Source organism: Fukomys damarensis, unplaced genomic scaffold (assembly GCF_012274545.1).
Source record: "Fukomys damarensis isolate Sample0158 unplaced genomic scaffold, DMR_v1.0_HiC HiC_scaffold_34, whole genome shotgun sequence".
Taxonomy (NCBI): Eukaryota; Metazoa; Chordata; class Mammalia; order Rodentia; family Bathyergidae; genus Fukomys; species Fukomys damarensis.
Genome location: NW_022900946.1, coordinates 4,210,764 through 4,234,500, shown reverse-complemented (window position 1 = coordinate 4,234,500; position 23,737 = coordinate 4,210,764). Strand labels below are relative to the sequence as shown.

At 45.0% G+C, this 23,737-nt stretch overlaps 1 protein-coding gene across 4 annotated transcripts in view; it reads right to left on the bottom strand.

Annotated features, from left to right (window-relative positions):
* The window catches only part of Arhgap17 (Rho GTPase activating protein 17), a 48,667-nt gene that overhangs the window by 13,451 nt on the left and 11,479 nt on the right, over positions 1 to 23,737 (bottom strand). For 2 of the 4 annotated variants that reach the window (XM_019207400.2, XM_019207401.1), the window contains exons 6-14: positions 18,728 to 18,796; positions 18,489 to 18,570; positions 13,804 to 13,931; positions 12,325 to 12,436; positions 11,632 to 11,713; positions 8,492 to 8,572; positions 6,562 to 6,675; positions 3,117 to 3,208; positions 1,389 to 1,548 (exon numbers count right to left, since the gene is read on the bottom strand). In XM_019207400.2, coding sequence (XP_019062945.1) covers positions 1,389 to 1,548; positions 3,117 to 3,208; positions 6,562 to 6,675; positions 8,492 to 8,572; positions 11,632 to 11,713; positions 12,325 to 12,436; positions 13,804 to 13,931; positions 18,489 to 18,570; positions 18,728 to 18,796 — 920 coding nt within the window. Of the gene's footprint in view, positions 1 to 1,388; positions 1,549 to 3,116; positions 3,209 to 6,561; positions 6,676 to 8,491; positions 8,573 to 11,631; positions 11,714 to 12,324; positions 12,437 to 13,803; positions 14,102 to 18,488; positions 18,571 to 18,727; positions 18,797 to 23,737 lie in introns of those variants that run through there. The other 2 variants (XM_019207402.2, XM_033758713.1) reach the window with 2 other exon arrangements.

The window sequence follows — 23,737 nt, the reverse complement described above, 5'->3', positions numbered from 1 at the left end:
TGTCCTTGATCAGCTGGGTGTGGGCAGCTGAAAGCAAACAGGCAGGCTTCATCTCCAGTGGCATCTTCTATGTTTCCCTACTTCCTGACTCCCATCCCAAGGCCGTGTCTGGGAAATGAGGTAGAAGCCAAGTGCAGAAGGCCACCGTATCACACTGCCTCTAATTCAGATGAAGTACAAAGAACACATCTGAAAGATATGTAAGACTGGAAAAACAGGTGCTTTTGGGAAGGAGATGGTGGCTGGAGGACAGGAAAGAAAGTTTACTTTTCACAAACTTCAAAGCTTTTTTTCAGTTAAAAGAAAAAAGAAAGAAAGATACATGGCTCCCTGAGCTTGTGTTTGCTGGGCCAGCTGGAAAGCAAGTAACTGAACTGTGTGTGTGTGCGTGCGTGTATGTGTGTGTGTGTGTGTGTTGACTAGACCCGTAATAGACCCGTAAGGTTGCATGTGTACCTTAAAATACACGAGAGCTAGCTTTGTTATAGAGAGAACAGTATTAACTAGGAGACACTACTGAGTAGGTGTATAAGGATTCAGAAAAGTGAGACTTGTGCACAGAATAAATGTGAACTTCAGAGTGAGACAACAGGAAAGCGAACCTCTTCCCTTTGCTATGAGGAAGAGGTAGATGGCCCAAAACAATCAAACATCCCACATGTCTCATTATAAGATTGGACAATTAGGACAGGAGCTTGTTATTTCACTTTCATATAAGCTAGTTCCAGTAACATTATTACATATATTCAAGAAAAGCATGTTACTCCAAACAAGCCTCCTAACTCTGCATTCCTGGTGAGTCTAGCGGCATTTCATCATGCACACTGGAAAGGTTGGTATCTGAAGGCAAAAGCCAGGTGTGGACTTAATCACCCTGAAACAAAATCTCACAAATTCTCCAGAGAACTGTACAGAGGTAGACTGCTTCTTACTAAGTGCGACACAGTCATATTTTTTCTTCCAGAATTGGCAAATACTGAGGTTTCTCCAGCTAAACATCAAATTCAGAGTTGGCTTCTCCTGAGAGGCCATGCAATACCTAAGTATGTCTGGACCGTGTGAGGTATATACTGTCCTCACACCAATGCTTCCACCAATGAAACACACAGGTAAGTGTGCAGCAGCAGTGTGTACGATGCCATTCTATCGCGGGAGGCCCCACACAACATCGTACAGTAAAGCTGACGTGTGGCATGAGGTCAACTGACAAGCTACACATGTCACGCTCAGATTAACGCCTGGAATGAATGACAGCACAATTCCTGCGCTATCGGGCTCTACCAACCACGAGGACATGGGGGACATGTCGCTGGAACCAGAGACCACGGGCTAACACTCTTCTGTGTGACATCTCCTGCTGCACCGGAAGGGAAGAGCTCTAAACACACCTCTCCTTCTTCACCAGGTCTCCTTCCATCACCGCCATGCTGGCAGGCCGCTTCCTCTCCGGGGCGCCCGAGTCACAGTCACTTCCAGTGTGGGACGATGAGTGATTAGAATTCGGGGTGGCAAGAGGCACAAATGCTTCTGATACATTAAATTCCACCTCTGCAAGAACAATCAATGAGTGCATGAGACACAGCACAGGGCCAGGGAGCTCAAGAGCAGCCCGCTGGAATGTGACCTTGCTCTTCAGCTGCAGGACCCTCTCCTTCGCCAGACAGCTCCAGGCTCTGTCCTCTGAGAGCACACTGTGGACCACAGGGAGGCAAAGGAGAACTAGAGACAGCAGAGGGTGCAGTTCAGAATAGGAGCCACAGCTCTGCTGCCTTCTCTTTTGTGGAAAAAACCATGGACTACAGAAGTGGATAATGAATGTAGATTACTTATTTGAATCATTAAAAAGTGAGATAAAGTTTGATATAAAATAGAAATAGGGCTGGGGATTTAGCTCAGTGGCACCGTGCATGCCTTTCAAGTACATGGTCCTGAGTTCCATCCTCAGTACTGGGAAAAAATAAGTAAATAAAATAAATTTTTGGCCGGGCGTGGTGGTGCATGCCTGTAACCCCAGCACTCAGGAGGCTGAGGCAGGAGGATCACTGCGAGTTCAAGACCAGCCTGGGCTACACAGTGAGTTCCAGAGCAGTCTGAACTACATAGTGAGACCCTGTCTCAAAAACCCAAAAATAAATAAAAATTTAAAAACAGAAATAAAAGACAACATCAAGGACACACTTTCTACAGCACTTTTTTTTTTTTTGGTACCAGGGATTGAACTCAGGTCCTGTGCTTGTGAGGCAGGCAGCAGAACCACTGAGCTAAATCCCTGGCCCTCTACAGCACTTTTTGCAAGAATCATTTCCTTAGAGGAGAAAACCCAGGGAGAAGGCTAATAATATTTATCCATTTTGTCTCTTCAATGGGCAGTCAACTTGAAAGAACTGTGAGTGGAGTCTGGGAAGTCAGTGGAAAAGATGTGCACAGCCCTGGCTCAGTCAGCAGCTGGGCTGCTCTGGGGGAAGGAGGGGAGGGGTCTGGACTCAGGCAGGCCGGGACAGGCCCAACCCGTGCCCCAAAGGAGGCCGTGAGAACCTTACAAAAGTGGTTTGAAAACCTTTCACCTACAGAATGAAATCCCAGTTCTGAGGTCACCAACCCAGACCTTCACAAGTCAGCCCCAACCAAGCCTTCCTGCCTGACCGTCTAACTCTGCACAAACACGATGACCTAGAGACAAGAAGCTTCCTCACAAGAAAATCCCTGCATATTCAATGTTACTTTTTCCAAAAAGGAATCCTTGGCTCCCTACTCCTAACACCTAAGTTCATCAAATGTTTCTCCACCTGTCTATTGTTCTAATCTGCCACATGTCATAACTGATCTGTTTCGGTGGCCAGCTTTTCCAAGGGCCCAAGTGCCTCCAGGGGAGACAGTGTGTCTCACCGGCAAATATACAGCACCTAGTGGGTATTCAACACACACTGGCTGAATATGCTTTAGTGAAATACAAAATGATATCATTTTCACTATGCCAAGACATGAGTGCAAATGAACAAGGTCTAGAAAGAAGCATTAAAAGCGAAGCCAATTATGATGAATTTTCTTCTTTAAGAAGACTTCTGATACTGTTATTGTATTGTTCTAGCAGCCAATGGACACAAAATGATGGTTACCTTCAGGGAAGAACCAGTCGGCGTGCTGAATGATGGGTTCGATCACTGCAACCACATGCACCGATGTGGCTGCGGCAATCTCGGCGAGTGTTCTGCAAGGAAGTGTGCAAAATTAGCGTGCTTCTCCCAGGCTGCCTCTAATGTCCACGGGTAATGTAGGGCAATGCAATTCTTTTTAAAGGATAAAATACTTAAAACACAGGTGGACAGTGAAATCCAAAGGTCCTAGGCTGAGTCTGGCATAATCACCCAGAGAGAAAACGACCCTGGCCCAGTTTCCGACCCTGTATCTGCACTGTGACAACTACTGTGGCTACCGCACGCGAGCAGCCCCGCTCATGAACCAGAAACATGTCCCAAGGCTTGCTTTACACTGGTCTGGAGCAAGGGCTGCACTACGCCACTGGAGCAGAATCACCCCTGGTATCTATCTTCTGGGGCCCAAGATCACCTACGCCTACTCTTGTCTATGTCACCAAGAGCAGACAGTGTCACAATGTCCCCCCAAAGACGCGAGCCCCGGCAGCCACACTGCTGTCATTCATGTTCTGGTCCCAAGACGAGTGTCCTGAGGCTGAAAGTGTCTGATGCCAGGGCCCAAATGAAAGCAATAATCATTACCCCTGTCATCGAGCTAATGCACTAGCCGGGAGTCAGAGCACCATTAAAGCAACACACCTGTGGGACACTTGACAGCGACTTAACTGCCCACCGTACAGCTTGTACTAGATGTCCCCCAAGTCCACGTGAGCTCAAAGGCGGGCCTCCCTGAGGTGCCTGGATCATGGGTGTGACACTGGGCAGTCTACTACGGGCGTATGGCTGGTGGGAAGAGGTGGGTCTTGGTGGTGTGGCCCGGAAGGATGTACAAACGTCCCTTCTACTCTAGATCACTGCTTCCTACTGTCTTGTCATGAGCTCTCCACTCTGCCATGTTGCCCCACCTTGGATTCAGCCAGCTATGCACTGATACCTCTACAAACTGGGAGCTAAAATAAACCTTTCGTCCTTTAACTTGTGGGTGGCCAGGTTATTTTGTCCCAGCAATGAAAATGTAAGACACCTACCAACCTTTAGGTTCGCACTGAATTAACTTTGTCATGAGGCTTTTTTTTTTAAGTACCAGGGACTGAACTCAGGTCCTTGCACTTGCAAGGCAGGCCACTGAACCACTGAGCTAAATCCCCGGCCCTCTGTGAGGCTTTTTCTTTGAAGGAAGACACTGAATTCCCAAGAAACTTAACCTCAGTTTTGACTCCTCAAATCAACCTCTTCTCTCCTCTTATCACTCTGACGTCTGTCTATTCTTGCCAGAAAAATCACACCATTTTCAGTCTGTTTTGTTTTGTTGTTGTTTTTTAAGACACGGTCTCACCATGTAGTTTAGGCTGCCTTCAGCTTCCCGAGTGCTGGGATTACAGGCTTGTGTCTCCGAGCCCAGTGAACACACCACTTCCTAACTAAGGAAAAGTTCCAGCTTCAAATGCAAGCTGCCTGCAAATTATCCTCAGCAACCTTACTCTCATCTGAACTCTGATCAATCTTCATGCCTTAGAATCCTAGTGGATCGGGAAGGGATTGTACAACCATGTTCTTTTCCAACTTTCCTTCTTCAAGAGACACAGTTTGTGTACTGATTTGCAACATCTCTTCATATATTCTGGAACTTCTGGAGGAACTCCTTCCTGGTCTGTGAATTGCCTTTATTTAAGGTGCTTTCTGACACAAGAAAGTTTCTAGCTGCCAGACAGCCAAATCCACCAACTTTAAATGTAGGATTTCTTGCTTGCTTGCTTTATTTATTTGTTTACTTTTACTTAGAAAATCCTTCCCTACCCCAAATATTTTTTAGCCACGCTTATGGTGTCACTTTTTAAGTCTTTAATCGGTCTGGAATTTATTTGCTTTGGATATGATCTATAGCTTTGTAAATCTACTTATTTTTAATTTTGCTTTATGATATTGGATCCTTTGTAATCTTCTAACTACTTTCTGAAACAAGATTGAGCATATGTGAGGGAATAAATCAAAGACTGACTCAAAAAGCCACTGCAGTTTTAATGGAACTTGGATTTTTAATGGTTCATGATTTTGCAAAGATGACAGGCAGTAATGGGAGGCAAAGAAAGGTGACAGTTAAGGACATGGGCTTTCTGGGCAGCACCTGGGCTCTAACACTTCCCTGCTGTGCATCCTCACCGCAAAACTGACGCTACGAGTAATTCAACAGGTGAGGACCAAGATCACACCCATGCCACCTGGCAATGTCCTCAAAGCTTTCCAGCTGATCCCTCTCCTTGCCTCTCTCTTCTACTCAATCTATATTTCTCAGCACCAACAAAACTATCTTGCAATTAAATTGTCATCCTTCCACTCAGGAACTTGGATAGCTCATTCATGATCTGTAAAAACAAGTCCCAAACACTTCAGCAGGACACACGAGGCCCTTTATTATCTGGCACTGATCTACCAAAATTCCATCGTCAAGGTATCCAAGACCTGAGACGCATCAGGCTCTTCATGTGTCAGTGCCTTGGCTCATCCAGATGCCCTCTGCAGGAAACTATCATTTCTTAGCCACAGCTTTCCCTGAGCTTCCCAGACTATTCCATCTCCATTCCTGCTGCTTTCTACCTTATTCTGTCAGTGATATAGAAGGGGAGTCAATCGTGACACCTCAAGATATGGTCCTGTAGCAAATGGGTTATTTGGAGGTAAAGGTATTTAAAAAACAGCAGATATAAGAAGAGCACTTGAATCCTCTTTAATTTTTTTTGGAAAGCAGGAGATAAACTTCCATGTGAAAAATGCCCTCCTCCTACCAAGAGGAAATTAAGTATTTTATCACCAGCAACAGGGTGTTGTGGTCCAAGGAAATCTACATAAACAATCCTGCTAAATTAATCCTTATCTTCCTAGTTATGTCTCTATAATTAACGGCCCTAGCCCAAGCCCCTTTGTCTTGTATCACTATCACAACATGCTACCTTTTTATCCAACATAGTATAAAAGCTCCAACTGCTTCTTTGGGTCTTCATTTTCCACGTAAAACCTGCATGCCTTCCTCCTGTTAGTCTGTTTTACGTCCATTTGATTCTCAGGTATAGACAAGAGACTCTAAGTAAGATGGTAGAGTTGCCCCCCCAGTATCACACAAATACACACACGCATGCACACACACATACAGCTGTCATCTTATTACTGTGCTGCAGCCACTGAGGTGCCTTATTGATCAAAAGCAGGGGTTCTGTGAAGACAAGGACAATGTCTCGTGTCTTTCTGTCCCCACCATCTGTGACAGCACCTAGCTCACATATGGGTCCTGAGAACGTCGGCTGAGTGGGAAAATCAATTTCAGGACACCCTGACACGCATGCACCTCAAACCAGACCGTGCCTCATGTTGTGTTCCCCCTCATGACACAACGTGGGGAAAGACTACTCACCCTTCATTTTTGGCCCATAACAAGTTCGGGCCTAGCACGATTGCAATGTTGCTGGGAGTCATTTTATTAACATCACTGGTCTGAGCAAGCTTTGCAAGGAACTTGATCAAATACCTATGAAATAAAAGCAACAGAGCACCTTCTCTGACGTATTTGCAGCAATTTTCTCTGACTGCCCCATGCTTGATCTCTGATTGCATTGGTGCTAAAATAGAGGGTCATGGGCTGGGGATTTAGCTCAGCGGTTCTACCGCCTGCCTTGCAAGTGCAAGGACCCGAGTTCAATCCCCAGGACCAAAAACAAAACAAAACAAAAATAGAGGGTCATAAAACCAGAATCTGCCTCAGGTAGAGTATTTTACAAATTTCTTCAGAAAATGGAGAGCATAGCAAGAGAAAATAGCTCAAATGTAACTCTGAATGATTTAACCTCTATTTACTGTACATTTCTATTTCTCCTTTATATCCTTTCTATTCCATTTCTACATAAATTACTCTGCGATTATTAGTGGGATAAACATATATTTAATACAAATATACTGTTTAAGAGGGCTTAGTTACACTTTTAAAGGACTACATGAAAATACTTTATGCTGTAGTGATGAAACTATTCCATTTACCACATAGAGATATGCTCTTCTATGTTAGTACAATGGTATAAAAACAGAACACTAAGAATACAGCTATCTATCAACAGGAATCTGGTTAAATAAATTAAGTTTATCCATACAGTAGAGTACTATGCATCACAATAATTACTATGCACGGATATGGGAATTACCAAGATGTATAAAGCAAAGACATTAAGATGTTAAGCAAAGAAAGCAAAAGGGAAAATGAAAATCTAACACATCCTACTGTTTGGTCTAAAACGAAGAGGCAATGAGAAAGGGACACTGTGTAATATATATATGCAGAAGGGGGTGTTTATGCATGCACCCATGCTGAGAGGGTGTGCAAGAAACCACAGCACTGTATCTCAGGAGTGGAGGCAGGCGTCTGGGAGATGAAATGGGAGCTGCTGTCAGTGCGTACCTCCTGAATTTCTTTTCTTTTGCAGTGCTGGGCACTGGTCCCAGGACTTCAGTGCTAAGTGATATCTGAGATATAACCCACATTTTGAATTTCTGAACCATGGGAATGTACTCCATATTAAAAAAAAAAAAAACCAAAACAAAAAAACTTCCCAAAAAGTAAAATCCCAATACACTAGGAGCCGTGAGTTCTGCCATAACACACTGAATAAATTACGACTATCTGCAATTCCAAGTTGGGTATACTACATTAATCGATAAGTGACCTTACAAACACCACCCCACTCATCAGGCCAGGTTGATGCTTAAAGCAGTGTGAAAGGTAATATTTAGCTTGGCACAGTGATAGTGACCAAGAGTAAATTAAAGTTAGGTAAACCAGGGATAATACTTGTTTTTTAAACAGGTCCTCTTAGAAGATTTCCTGCTTGGCTTTAAATGTCTACCCTTGGGGTGACCTCTCCTGCTTCAAAGTCACATGTTAAGTCAACATAAAAACAGAAGTGAAATTTCAGAAGTTTGTCTCCTGGGAAATTTTCTTAGGAACACAACTACTTAATTAAGTACTATAATCTCCATAGTAGAATGATTTATGCTCTGTGTATACATGAAAGACATTACTGCGAGTGTCACAGGTGGTTTACTCTGCAGTTTACATGCTGGACCCTCAGACTGCAGACCTAAGGGCGGTCACCCGCTAAGAGCTCCAGCAGTGAAGTCCGTAAGGCACCTTCACAGCAAGGCCACGTGTGGCGCTGGTGCTTCAGATGCACCACCTTCTGCTCACAGCAGCACCATGTTTCGTTCCCAAGCTTTTTATTCCCCGGTGGAATTAAACCTGTCTTTACTTCAGGGTCACTAAGTGGTTCAGCTTACAGAATGACAATCATACATACCTGAAGTTAACAAAATTGTGGGGTGGCAACTTCTGACATGTTCTCCATAAATCTTGAAGTTTTTTGTCTTGATCCTGCACACTGAGAAAAAAATTGTTTATAAAATTTAATAAAACATTACTGATACACATAAAACACGCTGCTAACAGTGGCACTTTGGTTCAGGAACTTAATTCTCTCCACGATTCTGGGTGCAAAGTGAATTGGATGAGAACCAAATCATAAGGTCAGCATTGAACCTAACCACTAAATTTGATTCAGTTCTCATCCAACTTGGTTTACAACCAGAAATATGGAAAGAATCGAAAGAATAGAGGCACCATGGTAGTTTGCAAGTGAAATATCTCAAATGTCAAATATCCCCCATGTGTTAAAGGCCTGGCCCTGGCCTACAGTGCCATAGGGAGGTGCGGAAACTTAAGAGACAGGGGCCTGCTGGAGGAAGTTAGGACACAGGGTGTGCCCTTGAAGGGACCCTGGGACCGGGCCCTCCTCTGTTTCCCAGCTGCCATGAAGTGAACAGGCCCTTGTCTCACGCCTCCACCACCATGATGCTCTGTGCTGTCACAGACCCAGAGCAACAGGCCCAATCACCAGGGACAGAAACTGTGAGCCAAAACAAACCTTTCCTCCTTCAGGTTGACTGTTTCAGGTGTTCTGTTATACTGATGGAAAGCTAACTAGAACATCTGTTTATTAACACTGATGTCTCCACTGCTGTTTTCCAAAACTTGAAAATAGCACAGATTTTAGAAATAAATACACCTGGAGTCAAATTCCAACTAAATCACTCTTTAACGTGGAGCAGGTAGTTACTCTTACCCTCACCAAGACTCAATTTCCTCATCTGCAAAACAGGGTCAGGGGCATAGCTGTGTGAAGCCACCTGGACCCACGAACGCTTGACACAGAAGACACCACTTATAAATCCTGTCTAGAAAGTGCACATGTGACGGTGGCTTTGTGGAGCCTGGATTACTTTCCTTGGTGTGCAGCCTGGCCACAGGTTCATCTGCCGACTTCCCAAGCACCCAGACCCCACTGAACCCCCTTTCTCAGGACTGCTCCAAAGCTTCAGGCCGAGAAACCTAATTCTGCTGCCAAACAGTTACCAAGCTCTGGCACTAAAGATTCAACACACAGACCTGCAGAGATGCCAAGGAGGGGCAGAGCCGGTCCCCCAGTGCACAGCTGACTCTGCCTAGCAGGCAGGAGGTGCTGACCGAACTCTAAGCTAAACACACTACTTCACGAGGGTGGAGGCCTGGCCGGCCCTTCACAGCTACAGAAGCAACAGACCAGCAGACAGAAACCTCTGCCACTGGCTTTCCATCACTGCAGATAAAAACCTGAGAAAAGAACTTGGAGAAGGAAAAACCTATCTTGGCTCACAACTCCAGAGTTTTTAGTGTGTGCTTGTCTGGCTCCAAGGCGGGAACAGCACGGCAGAAGGGCGTGGTGGACAGAGCTGCTCACCTCACTGCAACAGGGGAACAGAGGGTGAGAGAGCCAGAGAGGAGGGGCCAGGGACACAGTGTACAGAGTCCCCTGCGTCACACCACCCTACGACCCACTCTCTTCCACTACTGCCATCAAATCACGGCCTCATCAATGGGTGAACACGTCCTTCCAGCGTGAGCCACCTGTGAGTGGTGCAGGCATGACTGTCCCACTGGGTGACTTGTGCCACAGTTGGTACAAACAGATCTAATCACTTTTATCGCTTTTTACTAATAAAATTAATAAAGTGCTGCTGAGCATGGTGGCACTTGCCTATAATCCCAGCACTTGGGAGGCTGAGGCAGGAGGATCACTGTGAGTTCAAGGCCAGCCTGGGTTACAAAGTGAGACTGTCTCAAAAAACCTAAAAATAAACTAATTAATTAATTAAATAAATAAAAAGCTGCCCAATGGTACAGTCATGCATGTACCCTTGGTGGTTCAAGCTGCATGGCAGTGAGACACAAATTACAGCCCCACCGATGTGTTAGTCCACTACCAAAGTGAGAGCCCTTGTGACCCAGGCACCTTCTGAAATTCCCACCTATGAAAACAAGAGGCTGTTGGGGGAACATGTCAGATTTCAAAGTGTAACATCTACTTTTACTCTCAGAGAAAATTTTGGAGCCTTAGAGAGAAGTAGAGGCCAGGAGGAATAAAGGAAGCTACCCAATAAAAGAAATCCAACAGTCCTCCACCTGATACTGACAGTTGGTTTCATTTAATTCAAGCCCAAGCTGTGTTACACGGATATTGCAACTAAGAACTTGCTTCTGAACTTAACCCCTCACCACCTACCAGCACAGTCTCCTGTTCCACATTTACAGAGAAAAGCTCAGCTCTCAACAACTGGGCAGAATAACACAGGGTAGAAGCACAGCCTAGCAGAAGAAATGGCTACAGCTAGTCATGGCCTCTGCCTGGAGCAAGATGCGTCTGCAGATGGGGCAGAAGGCGGGAGCAGAGGTGAAGTCTGCTCTCTTCCCTCAGGGGCGAGGAACTACACATCCGGGACAGGAAGTGAGTCAAGACCACCAGGGCCAGGGCAAGGTGGGCAGATGGAAGTGACAAGAACGGAGCGCAGTCCTGGTGTCAGACAGGCCTCCACGACTAGCTCTGCCACTCACTTGCTACTTCCTTGCCTGCGCTCCTTCCCAATGACATGAGGATATTTGCCTCTCATTTCAGTTAAGCATGACAGGAGGTAATGAGTATAAATCAGCACATGGTAAATACTGGAGACAGTCACTGCTACTGCTAACAGTGTCCTCCTCATATTACTATGCAGCTAAGCTGCGGGCAGCGTGACAGCCACACGGCCACTCAGTTACAGACACACCTGTCCCCAGTCATCGGGCTTCTTTGGTACAACGGGGATGTGAGCTCAGCCAATCCATCAATGTGACTGCCACTGTCTATCTGCAAACATCTAAATCACACAAACTTCAACTAGTGCGTAAGCTACAGCCTTCCTAACCAGTAACAGTGACACTCGATACTTGCACTCTAAATATAAACAGAACCAATATACCCATTACTTAACAAATATACTATTTAATGTTTATAAGAACGTTTGAGGATAAAATAACTTACAAATGTACAAATATTCCACTCTTTAACTTTTAAAACTGCATTCTTACCTTGCAACGTGTGTCCATTCTTCATACAGATTAAAAGTCATCAAAGGTTCAGGCAATTCCCGTAAGTAGGACTTCAAAGCACCTGAAACCGTCAATACTCTCCATGAGTATGAAATGGGGTCAGGACCAAAATCTCTGGGATCTTGTTTTGCGATGTGAAATTACCTCAATTACAATCTCCTAATCTGTACCAGACAAATCACAATCTGGCAGGAACAGGCAGGGATGAAATGCTCACAAAAGACATTCAATTTCCTTTCCAAAAACATACTGAGAGGACAATAGAAAGTAAAATTAGCTTTCAAACCATCCTCTTAGGGCCGAGGATTTAGCTCAGTGGTGCTGTGCCTACCTGGCAAGCACAAGATCCTGAGTTCAATTCCCGATACCAAAAAACAAAAACAAAAACAAAAAAACAACAAAAAACACCCATCCTCTGAACAGATATCATTTCTTCCACAGATGTGGATTGGGGTGTGAAAGGAGAGAATACAAGTGTTTCTCCAAAATATATGCACTGTAAACTACCTTCATCTTTACTTAATAATGGGGTGTGGTGGGGACACAAAAACAAAACGAAACAAAAATAACAGAAACCATGTATTACATTATACATTAGGGAATTTTATCAGAAAAAGGACTGGCCTGCCACTCTGAGGGCAGCTCGATTTGCAGACACTCCTCAGAGCTCACCTGCCACAGCATGGGGGTCAGAATAGAACTCATCTAGGTGAGAAGTGGAGCAGTCCAATGCAGCTTTCAGCTTCTTTAACTTGGAGGCGCCAGCCCCAATTCGGAAAAGGCCCTAAAGAAATGAAGCTCCGTTAGCACCAAGGGCAAACCGGGAGTCATCATGATCGGCAGGATCTGAGGGGCTTAGCATGTCCCCGTCACACTCCCCTCAGTGCTGCCTGGGGAAGGAGAGGCCAGGCTCACACCTGGAGTATAGTGACTGGTGCCTACCAATCTGTCTTTAATTGGTGCTAGCTCCTGCCCTGTCGCCTGACTAAAATAGTGCACCCATTGGAACTCGATTATCAAAAAGCATTTTTACTTCCACCAAGTTTATATAACTCTGTAACAATGGCTGCTACAGATCTACTGTAATTTACAAATTAAAAAAAAAAAACAACCTAATATTTTAAGGAAAACTGTTAGACCAGGCTACCAGTTACTTGCTCTAAATGTCCCAGGAAAAGGAGAAAAAAAGATATGAAGAGTTGACCAAGAGATGTGGGAGTCTGAAGGATACTGAGCCAGAGTTGGACGTCTTCGGTTTCCAGCAAAGTTAAACTAGGTGTGGTCTCTCCACGTTCAGCACGACTGGTTTCTCAACTGTCATTTAGGTTAGAAGGCTCTTTCCTGGGGGTGGCCCCATGCACTGTAGGCTGTGTGACGGACCCTGGTCTCTACCTACTGACATGCCAGTGCAGCCCTCCCGCCCCAGGCATCATCGTAACTGTCCCGAGACCTGGCCACATGTATCCTGAACAAAGCTGGCCCAAGACGAGGGAACTGATCCAGGGTTTTAGACATCGAAATTACACTGCTGGAAGCAAAAACATGAGGGTTTCTGGGGTATTCCTTAATCTGAGTGTTGATTAGCTGTTGAATTCAGTCTGTGACAGTTTATCCAGCTGCTAATTTACAGTATGTGTATTTTCCTTGATGTACATTATACTACAATAGACACTTTTTTAAAGTTTTGATTCTGGCTCTGCCTTAGTGTGAAGTCCCTGTGTGCGGACCTCCTTTTCCTTTTTGATACAAGAGGAAGAACTGCCCTGCTTGGTCCATGGGACTTTGAGGGTGGGTGGGTAATAAAGCATATAAATGCACTCTTCCAAAAATTTTGCATAGCACTATGCAAATGTATGATTCATGCTACAGATGCCCTCTATTAAAAACTAAAGCTCAAGGAGGTGCTGATCCACTAGTGCATCATGAAATCCACTGCTACAAATCACAGCTTAAAATGAAATACCAAAGGTAAGAGTGTACCTACTGCTGCAGCGAATACTGTTCTGTGAAGCCTATTTATGTACACACAGAAAGGTATAATGAATGAGCTCTCCTTACGAAATGCTGGGCACAGGCTACACAATACAACGGCGCTGTGCCACACAGGCGGGGTGGGCAGAGACACGGCCTGTGGGCCCCGCGGTGCCTCACCTCCTCCTTCATGCCGGTCTCCAGAAGCAGCATGACACAGGCCTCGATGGGAAGTGCGATCTCACGCCCACTCCGCTTCAGGTGCTCCTCCAAAGGTGTCCCGAAGGCAGGCTTCTCCGCCCACTTGTCTAGAGCGGCAAGCTGGTCAGTAAAGTACCTGACAACTTCACACATTGCCATGACACTTTCTCCCCAAACTACCAAAGAGGACCTTCTAGCAGACTGATAGCGGAGGCTCTGGGAGAAGGCAGACGTCCTTACTACTTGCTTTTGTTATTCACTGTTCATAAAGCAGACTATGCAGCGGGCTGGGCAGTCACCCGTGGGACAGAGCCCTGAGCACACCCTCCGGACCCAGCTTCAGCTGCCGGCAGAAGCAGCAGGACGCCCCACGCTGCACAGCTCGCCATCCCAGGCATGGGGCCTGTGGCCTTGTTTGACACAGGATACATCTGAGCACAGTGTCCTCACTGAAAAGAAGAGCCATGCAGAGCAGCACTGGCCTCCCTCCTAGAGCACAAGAAAGAGGCTCCCCTAAAGTGAAAATGGAGATAATTTCTTAACACGAGACTGGAGATGGTCAAGGTAAATGCATACAAGGTAAACACAACAGCTCTGTGACATGCAGCGCTACAGAATGTCCCGTCCCCAAAACTCCGAGTAGAGAAAAGAAAAGCCCAAAACGACACAGCATCTGCGGGTCCCAAGCAGCTCAGCCAGAAGGCTGTGAGGACAGCGGTAAAGCAGCACCTTACTCCTTTCAGACCATACACCCGGCTTCGTTCCACAAAAGGTTCGAGGCAGCGCTTAGAAGAAAGATATGTAATAAAGCTGTCCAACAGAAGAATTCGAAAATGGACGGAGTGAGAACACGAAGCACACGTCTGGGTTTGGCCTGCCTGTGGGAACTGCAGAGATCTACTGCCCTCTCCACAGAACCCGGAGAGGTAAAACACTCGGAGAGAAACACTTGGTCCTGTCCATCCCCCAAAAGTGCACAGCTCCTTCTCTGCACCTCTGACCAGTCTGCTGCTGGAAGCCTGCTGTGAGCAGGCAGCCCGGACTTTTAACTCCCACTCCTGCCTGTGGGAGGCCAGGGCCCATTGGTTCGCGTACAGAGGAAGAAGGAAGTCCATGGGCCTCAGAGCTCGTAATAAGTTAAAAACCGATGGGAAGAGCAGTGAGGAAAAAGACTAAAGAAAGGAGCGAGGGGAAGGGAGGCAGTGGACAAAAACGAAAGCACGGCCTCCTCTCGTCGGGCCCAGCCCAGCCCTAGTCCAGCGGAACTTCTCACAGAAAAAGCGGCTGGGGGCCTCGCCCTTCCCAGAAGATAGAACTCTGCCACAGGCCTCTCGCCTGGATGCTTTATTCTCTACACAGGGTGCAAAGGCCACGGAACCCTCCCCTTAGGAAACACATCTGCGTCACCCAGGTGACTCTGCCAAGACACCTGCCATCACCTCCACCACACGCTTGACTCTGAGATGCTGGGGGTGACCAAACTCCAATCCTCTGCTTTCTAACAAGCACTAAACAGTGTGTGAGCCTCGCACCGCCCTGATGTGGCATCTAGGCAAAGGGAACAAGTGGGAACCACTGACCCAGAGACAACTCCTAAGGCGAACTGTGCTTCAAGCGCTGGCTTCTCAAAGAGCAGGCCTACAGTGTGTCCTGGTGTGGGTACACCAGGTTCCTCGGGAGCCCATTCTCCACGTGAGAGAGAGCAGATGAACTGTGCAGGAAATACCAGACAGCCACAGAAACGTGTAACAGTCAAAGACAAGACAAGACACATCTGCTAAGTCACAGCAGGTCAATGGTACAGACAGGGGTCGCAAACACTGTCTCAGAGGTCAGAAAGGTGGCACTGGGGCATGGACCAGGCTGGAGCCCAGGGTCTGCAAGAGGCAGCCGCCTCTCTGGGCCACGTGGGAAGAACACCCGGTGCCACCCATCTTCTAAGCTTTCAAGAGAAGCCACACATCAGGATCATTACATGAAAGCATCTGGTTTTTACATGGGGGCATAATCTTTAAAAACTTAACAAGATAGAGCATCTGTGACTTCTGGGGTAGACCACTGATGTGAGAGCAACTCAGGCCAGAGAGCTCACTGCTGGCTTCAGTGGTCAGAGAAGGTTTCTCAAAGGAAGTGAGCTCAGAGTGGGTCTCATGAGACAGACAGGACTAGTAGTCCAAGAAGCAGGCAAGCAATCTGTGGGGAGACACACGCTGAAAAAAAGGGCAGGAGTTTTGAGTCTAGAAACTTCCACTCTGTCCCACAGCACTTGTATGAGGAGAGGAGAGCAGGTGGCGGAGGGGGCAGTGGGGACAGGGAGGAAGAAGGAGCACCAGGCAAAAGGGAAGAACCCAGCAACAGGGGTGAGAAAGGAAGGACGAGTGGCCGAGGTTTCAAAGTGTCAGAGTGACAAGAGGAACTTTGACAGCAGGCATGGGGTGATGGGGGTGCGCCTGCAAGATCTCTGGAGTAGGTGAGGCCACAGAAAGGGAACTGATGCTCACAATGCAGGTGAGAAGCACAAGTCAAAACAAGGGACCTGTAGGGAAGAGGGGCTGAGGAAACCGGGAAGAGAGAACACAGGAGTGAGAATAGACCTCAGCAAAAAGGCAGACTTCTGGAGCAGGGACAGAACTAGAGAAATGCAGCGTCCTCACAATGAAAGAAGACAAGTAAGTGAAATGAGGGGTAAAAAATAAAGGGGGAAGAGAGGACGCAGGACATGTCAAATACCAGATTCTGGCGAGAGGTCACTTAGTGCTTTGGGAACTGTAATGGGGGGGCAGAATGGGTGCAGAAACCAGACTGCACAGGAGTGTGGGAAGATGAGCACGGAGGCGGCAGGTGGAAAGGAGTCATTCAACAGCCTCCCAGAAAACTGAAGGAGATGGAGATTAAATGCAGAGGACAGTGGGGTGGAGCTGAGCCACAGCACGAAGGTGGGAGGACAGGCAGAGGCAGGAGGCAGTGAATTCCAGCTCAGGGAAGGGGTGCCGCCTTAGAAAGAGAAACCACATACTCCACCTCCCCTGTTCCTCCCTGAACCTTCCCTGTCCCCCAGGACTTACTGATGTGTTTCTCTAGGGGAAGCAGCCCTAAGAAAATGTAGAACAGGGCTGCCAGAAACCCAATCTTCTCTATCTATGCATATTAGCAAATTCTTCCCCATCAGACTTAAGGCCACTAACGACTAAAAGAATAAAGTCTACTATTTTGTCCCATGCAGGGCCCAACCCACAGTGACTTCCTGTCTGGGTCCTCTGCACTTGACTGGCAAGACATGAGATGGTTTAGAAAGCAAGGGCAGCTCGTCCTAGGAAGAACAGCAGAACAATGAGATGCACTACACCTGATATTGCTGAAGACCTAAGTAGTCAGGCAAGAGAGAATCATCCCAAAGCTTGCAGGTACCAAGCCAGAACCTGTCTGGATCCCCAAACATTAGGGGAGAGGACGAGGCACTCTTGAAGGCACCAGCATGTGCACAGATCACCACACACACACACGCTCTTGCACAAGCACACACGCTACTACACTTGGCTCCTGGCCTGATCCCCTTTCCGCTCAAGGCCAGTGGTTCTGCAGGGGACCTAAGCTCCCAACAACAAAGCTACACTATGAGCAATACAAGAGCTGGCCCCTGGTATGTGCGAGTTCTGCATCCACAGGTGCCACCAAATGCCCAGCAAAATCATTTATCGTCATACTGAACACGTACAGACTTTGTCTTTTCATGATTCCCTAAAAGGCAGTGTAACAAACTATTCACATGGCCCTTCTGTTGTGCTCTACAAGTAATCTAGAAATGACTTAAAGTACTGAAGAACGTGTGTAAGTTGTATGCAAATACTACACCACTTTACACAGGGACCAGAGAGTCTGGGATTCTGCTGCCCACGGGCTCCGGGAACCAAGAGATACTGAGCACCGAATGCTACTCCAGGTCCAAAGATGACAAAGCAGTTTCTTCCTCAGAAGCTTCCAGCATCTGCTGGTACGCCCCAGTGATAAGTCACAGAGAAATAGAATGAAAAGCTTCCAGGAGGTGGAAAGAAGCTTTAAATGTCCCACTTAAAACTAAATACCAAACCACTGACAGCCTGTGGGGAAAACCTGACAAGTGCCTGAATATAGCGGGGGAAATACTCGTGCTGATGAGCACAGAGCCTTCCATTCAGACGAGGAAGGTCTGAAAGTGGCCACAGCCTTGTGACTCAGTAACAATTATTAAGTGACTGATGGTGTGACATCAAAGACTGGCTTCTAAAATTCTCCTCTGAAAAGTCTAAAATGTCCTCTAGCGTGGACGCTTTCAGAGTCACAGGGCCAAATTTCAGCCCTGTGGAACAAATAACTGATTTGGGAAAGGATAACTGGACGCCTGAATTTTTCAAGTCCATAAAAGACAGAAAAGCACATGCAATTCCCAAAGGGGCCAGTTTTCCGTTCCACGGAAGGTCTCAGAAGAACTATAAATGTTCCATTAGTGTGTTAATTTGGGTTTGGAAGACGTTAGAGAATGCAGCAAGAAGAGGAAACGATGCTGGGAACTAGTACCCTCATAGGCAGAGGCTGACCGAAGGGAACGCATGCAAGTCAGAGCGAAGAAGAGAAAGGCAGAGGGCAGCGTGAGGAGGCGGCATCAGCCAGCACACAGGTTACATTACCTTGATGGGCTCGCATTTCAGGAAGGGCCTTTTCTAAGACTGCTAATGCTTTTCTATGGTAATCTGCTTGGGCTTCTAATAACTGAGAACAGACCCACATTCAAAAACAAAAATTAACATTAGCGTCAGACAGACACACATACAATGTGAGCAAAACTAAAAATGAACATTTTTGCAAAAAAGCTAAAATTATTCTGCTTTCTATAGTGTGTTAAATTCTGTCAAGGGAAAGTGCTCACCGTAACAAAAAATTTGCCGTACTCCCCCTCTTTGGCCATGAAGTTGTACATGTCGGCCGCGAGTTGATCCTGGAAGTGGAAGAGAAGACTATTAAAAAGAGGTGAAAGCACTCGGGAGGCTGAGGCAGGAGGATCGCTGTGAGTTCGAGACCAGCCTGGGCTACATAGTGAGTTCCAGGTCAGTCTAAACTACATAGTGAGACCCTGTTTCAAAAAAAAAAAAAGAGGTGAAAGAAAAAATGCATCTCCTTAGATCAAAAACAATGAAAAACACTACAGATAAAATGTTTATTGACTGAAAAGCCAGGTGGTGTGGTGGCACATGCTTGTAATCTCGGCACTCTGGGAAGCTGAAACAGGAGAACCACAAATTCAAACCCAGCTGGGGCAAATCAGTGACTCAGCAAGTTAGTGATTTAGTCCTGTTTCAAAATTAAAAATAAATAAATAAACTTGAAAAAAGAAAGGTCTAGGGATATAGCTCAGTGAGAAGGTCCTTTGGTTCAACTCCTAGTACCACACACACACACACAAAGGACCTGGTAACACTCTCTGAGGATATTCCCAATCTCCAGGAGTCCAAAGATAAAGCCCTTATTAAAATAAGCTCACAATATATAAAACATGCAAGGAAACAAGTCACCATAAGCAAATTCCCTCTACTTTCAAGAGCCTCAGAAAAGAGAATCACCAGAAATTGTTAAAGTGGAAAATTTTAAATGATCACTAGAGGGGTCAGGGATTGAGCTCAGTGGTTCCACAACCTGCCTCACAAGCACAAGGACCCGGTACCAAAAAGAAAAGAAATGAAACACTAGAAGAGAACAACAGAACAATGCACTATCAAAAAGGTCAGATCTGGGGCCGGGGATGTAGCTCAGTGGCATCACGCCCACCTCACAAGCTTAAGGCCCTGAGTTTGATCCCCAGTACAAAAAAGGGGGGTCAGATTTGAAGAATCAGAACTTTAGAAATGAAAAATATAGTCAATGAAATTCAAAATTTAGTGTTAATCAGATTAGACACAGCTTAAAGAGGGAATAAGTAAAAGACCACCGAAATCTGAGGTAATTACTCAGAAGGTCACAGAGTAGAAAACAGAAAATATTTTTCTAAGTTTTCACCATGTGAAATACTGACAAGCGACGCTGCAGAGGTTAAGGAAAGAGCCATCAGTCTGCAATACTCCAGGCTCACTTCTCCAACCTCCAGCCACACATGTGTGCAGTAAGTGTCCAAGAGCAAGGTGCAGGCTATGCAGACGACTGCTGGGAAAGGGACACTGGCAAAGCAAGTAGACGTGTGCTCTTCTGAACACTAGTGCCTGGTGTGACACCACTTTGATGTTTTCATTTAAATATGATCTTTGTTCTTGAGACATGACCTCACTGTGTTCCCAGGCTATCCTCAAAAGTGACATCTCCTTCCTCAGCCTCCAGAAGCCAGGCTTACAGGAATGTGTCACCACACCCAGTTTTGATTAAAATCTTTTTTAAGTATAAAGGCATGACTTTGTGAGTCTGGCTTTAATTTCTACATAATATGTTGTTTTAAGCAGTTTTTCTTCTCTTCACTTATTCCCTTTCCCCTACCCTTCCCACTTTCCCTATACCTTTAGCCCTTTTCTTCCCATTTCACACTATTAATTATCTCATTAGGATCCCATGTACTATTATAGTTTTTCACACCAGAGAAACTATTCAGTATTTACACATGTGTGACTTATTTATTTCACTTAGGAGTATATCCTCAACATGTATCCATTTTCCTATGAATGAATCTAATTTCTCATTCTTTATGGCTGAGTAGTATTCCATTTTATAGAAAAACCACATCTTCTTTATCCAGTTTCCAAAAGATGGGCAAATGGGCTGCTTCCAAGTTTTAGCTATTACAAACTGTGCCACTATAAACATAGGGGCACATATATTACTGTGATGTTTTAAGCAGTTCATCCCAGTTAACAGATTTAAGAGTTACTCTCTTGCCAGGGATTTAGTTCAGTGGTGCCGCTGCCTGCCTTGCAATTACAAGGACCTGAGTTTGATCCCCAGTACCAAAAAAAAAAAAAAAAAAGAGTTACTCTTTTGCACAGAGAGGGAATTACAGCATGATCCAAATACCTTAAAATACAACATTCCTAACACCACCTAGTAGAGAGTAGACTTAACCAACTATTTTGGAAAATGTGAACAAGAGCAATAAAAGTCTAAGTCAATCCTAAGGCTAACGAAATAGATGTGTCTTTACCACCTCAAGTAACATTTAGAATACAAACCTAACTACATAAATGCATTAAAAATGATGTCACTTAACCATCTAATTAATTTGAAATCTAATTCATGAGACAAAAATTTCATTTCTTCCAAGTTACAAACCAATTTTCCTATGATCATTTAGAAAATAAGCCTTCTGGAACCACGCCTGCTCCCAATCCAGCAGCCATCGCTCAAGCGTCGGGAAGGTAGCCATGCGGGCACCCCTGAACCCTCATACCGCGCCCCCCCTGCACTCTCAGACCTCCTGACTGTGCCAGTCTTTGGACCCACTCTGCAAAGACAGAGGTGGTCATCAAGGGTATTTTTCTGAGTTCCCAACTTTGAACATCTTTAAAGAAAGGGCGTGGGAAACCCGTAATAGAACGTTGTGGAGTTCAACCATTCAGAAGGTTGTGGAACTCAATCTGGGCCTTGCAGCCCAAGGTCAGTCAGCGTCATGGGGTTTAGCCATCAGCTAACTGAGATCAGGGGTCTTGCATCCTCGCTCTGTCTGAGCCATTAAATGGTAAATACACTATATTGAAATTTTGTTCACTGCAGACATGTTCTGGACTGCTTCTTGATTTCAATTTAATTCAAATGATTTAAGGGTGATAGACTAGTGACTACCACAGGTGGTCAGTGTCCAAGTTGTGCTTGATCTTAATGTGTTGCTGATTGTATCAGTTGGGGTAAAGCATTGCCGTTGATTTGATGAGCTGTTTTCTCTGATGTTATAAAGATGAGAATGTCTGTGGGTCGTTAGAGACACAGAAGCTAGGGCGCAACTATATCAGGAAGATTTGGGTGATAATCCAGAGATTAAACCAAGGACAGTCCGACAACAAAAATTAAAATGAGAAAACACTTAAGCAAGACACAAGGACAGACTTCCAGTTCACCAATGGCAAACAGTAGGGCAAATGAGGATGAAAAGGCCGATAGTGAACCACCAGGACACCCTGAACTCAAAGCACAGGAAGTAACAAAACAGATCAATCAGGCTCTAGAAAAATTCAAAACAGAAATAATTTCCCAGATAACCATAGAGATAGTGAGCAAAATGGAAGTCATGATTCGAGACTCTAGAGCAGAAACTGACAAAAAAATAGATGAGCTCAGGACCATGATAGAAGCCATGAAGGCCCAGCATAAGAAAGAAATGGAAAAAATAAACGCCCAACATAGGAAAGAAATGGAATCCATAAAACAGATTCAAACAGATATCCAGGAGATTAAACACTCTATTGAAAGTGTACGCAACAGAATAAAAGAATGCGAAGATAGGCTCTCAGATATAGAAGATAAGATTGCAGTCAGTGACCATGAAAAGAGAGGTCTCTTAAAAACAGTAAGAGATCATGAGAAATCGATCCAACAACTCCTAGATGATGCAAAGAAGAATAACACAAGACTGATAGGAATACATGAAGTAGCAGGAGAAAATACAAATGACTTTAAAAAGCTGTTCGCAGAATTAATGACAGAAAACTTCCCAAATAGAGGGGAAGAATTTGACAGATAAGTGAGGCATATAGGACCCCACCTAGCTACAATAAAAAAAAAATCTACACCTAGACATATAATAATCAAGATCCCAGAAACCCAACAGAAGAACAAAATACTACAAGCAGTAAGAGAAAAGAAACAAATCACATACAAAGGAAAGCCCATCAGAATCACAGCAGACTTTTCAACACAAACCCTTGGGGCAAGGAGAGCCTGGAATGAGATATTTCAAGTACTAAAAGAGAACAACCTCCAACCTAGACTGATGTATCCAGCAAAACTCTCTTTCAAAATGGATGGGGAAATAAGACACTTCCACGACAAAGAACACCTGAGAAACTACATGAATACCAAACCAGCACTACAAGCAATTCTAAACAAGATCCTAGAAAAAGAGAATGAAGACAACAACACCATGAGGCCCAACAGAGCAAATCAAATAGGCAAGGCAAGAAATTAAAAGGAGAAGGTGAAAAAGTAAAAAGAGTCAACAAAAGGCCAATAATATGTCAATAATAAGTCAGTACATATCAGTTATAACCAGCAATGTCAATGGCCTCAACTCACCAATCAAGAGAAATAGACTGGCAAAATGGAATAAGAAGCAAAATCCAACAATATGTTGTATACAAGAAACACACCTAGTGCAAAAAGAAGTCTGTAGACTGAAAGTGAAAAAATAGAAAACAATTCTCCATGTGACAGGAACCCAGAAAAAAACAGGGGTAGCAGTTTTATTTGCAAAGTAAATTTCGAACCAAAACTGAATCTAGTATTACTGATGTAGGTAGACTGAAAGTGAAAAAATAGAAAACAATTCTCCATGTGACAGGAACCCAGAAAAAAACAGCGGTAGCAGTTTTATTTGCAAAGTAAATTTCGAACCAAAACTGAATCTAGTATTACTGATGTAGGACGGTATTGTATCATACCTCTATGAATGTAAAATATCTAGTACCTGCTTTATGATACATAGTAGGGACCGTGCTTTATCAGAGCTACATTTAATGATATTACTCTAGAATGTTCTCTTTCCAGATGATGATTAAGAGGCTAATAGAAAAAATGGTGCCAGGTACCACAACAGCAACAGAACTTCGCTGTTTTCTGGATATTATTCTTTTCTTTCTTTCTTTTTTTTTTTTTAATGGAATGGGCTGAATGTCTATAATTTTGTTCAGATGACTGCAGAACCTGGAAAAGCTGATGCTGCTATTGATGCATAACATACTATTATTAGTCT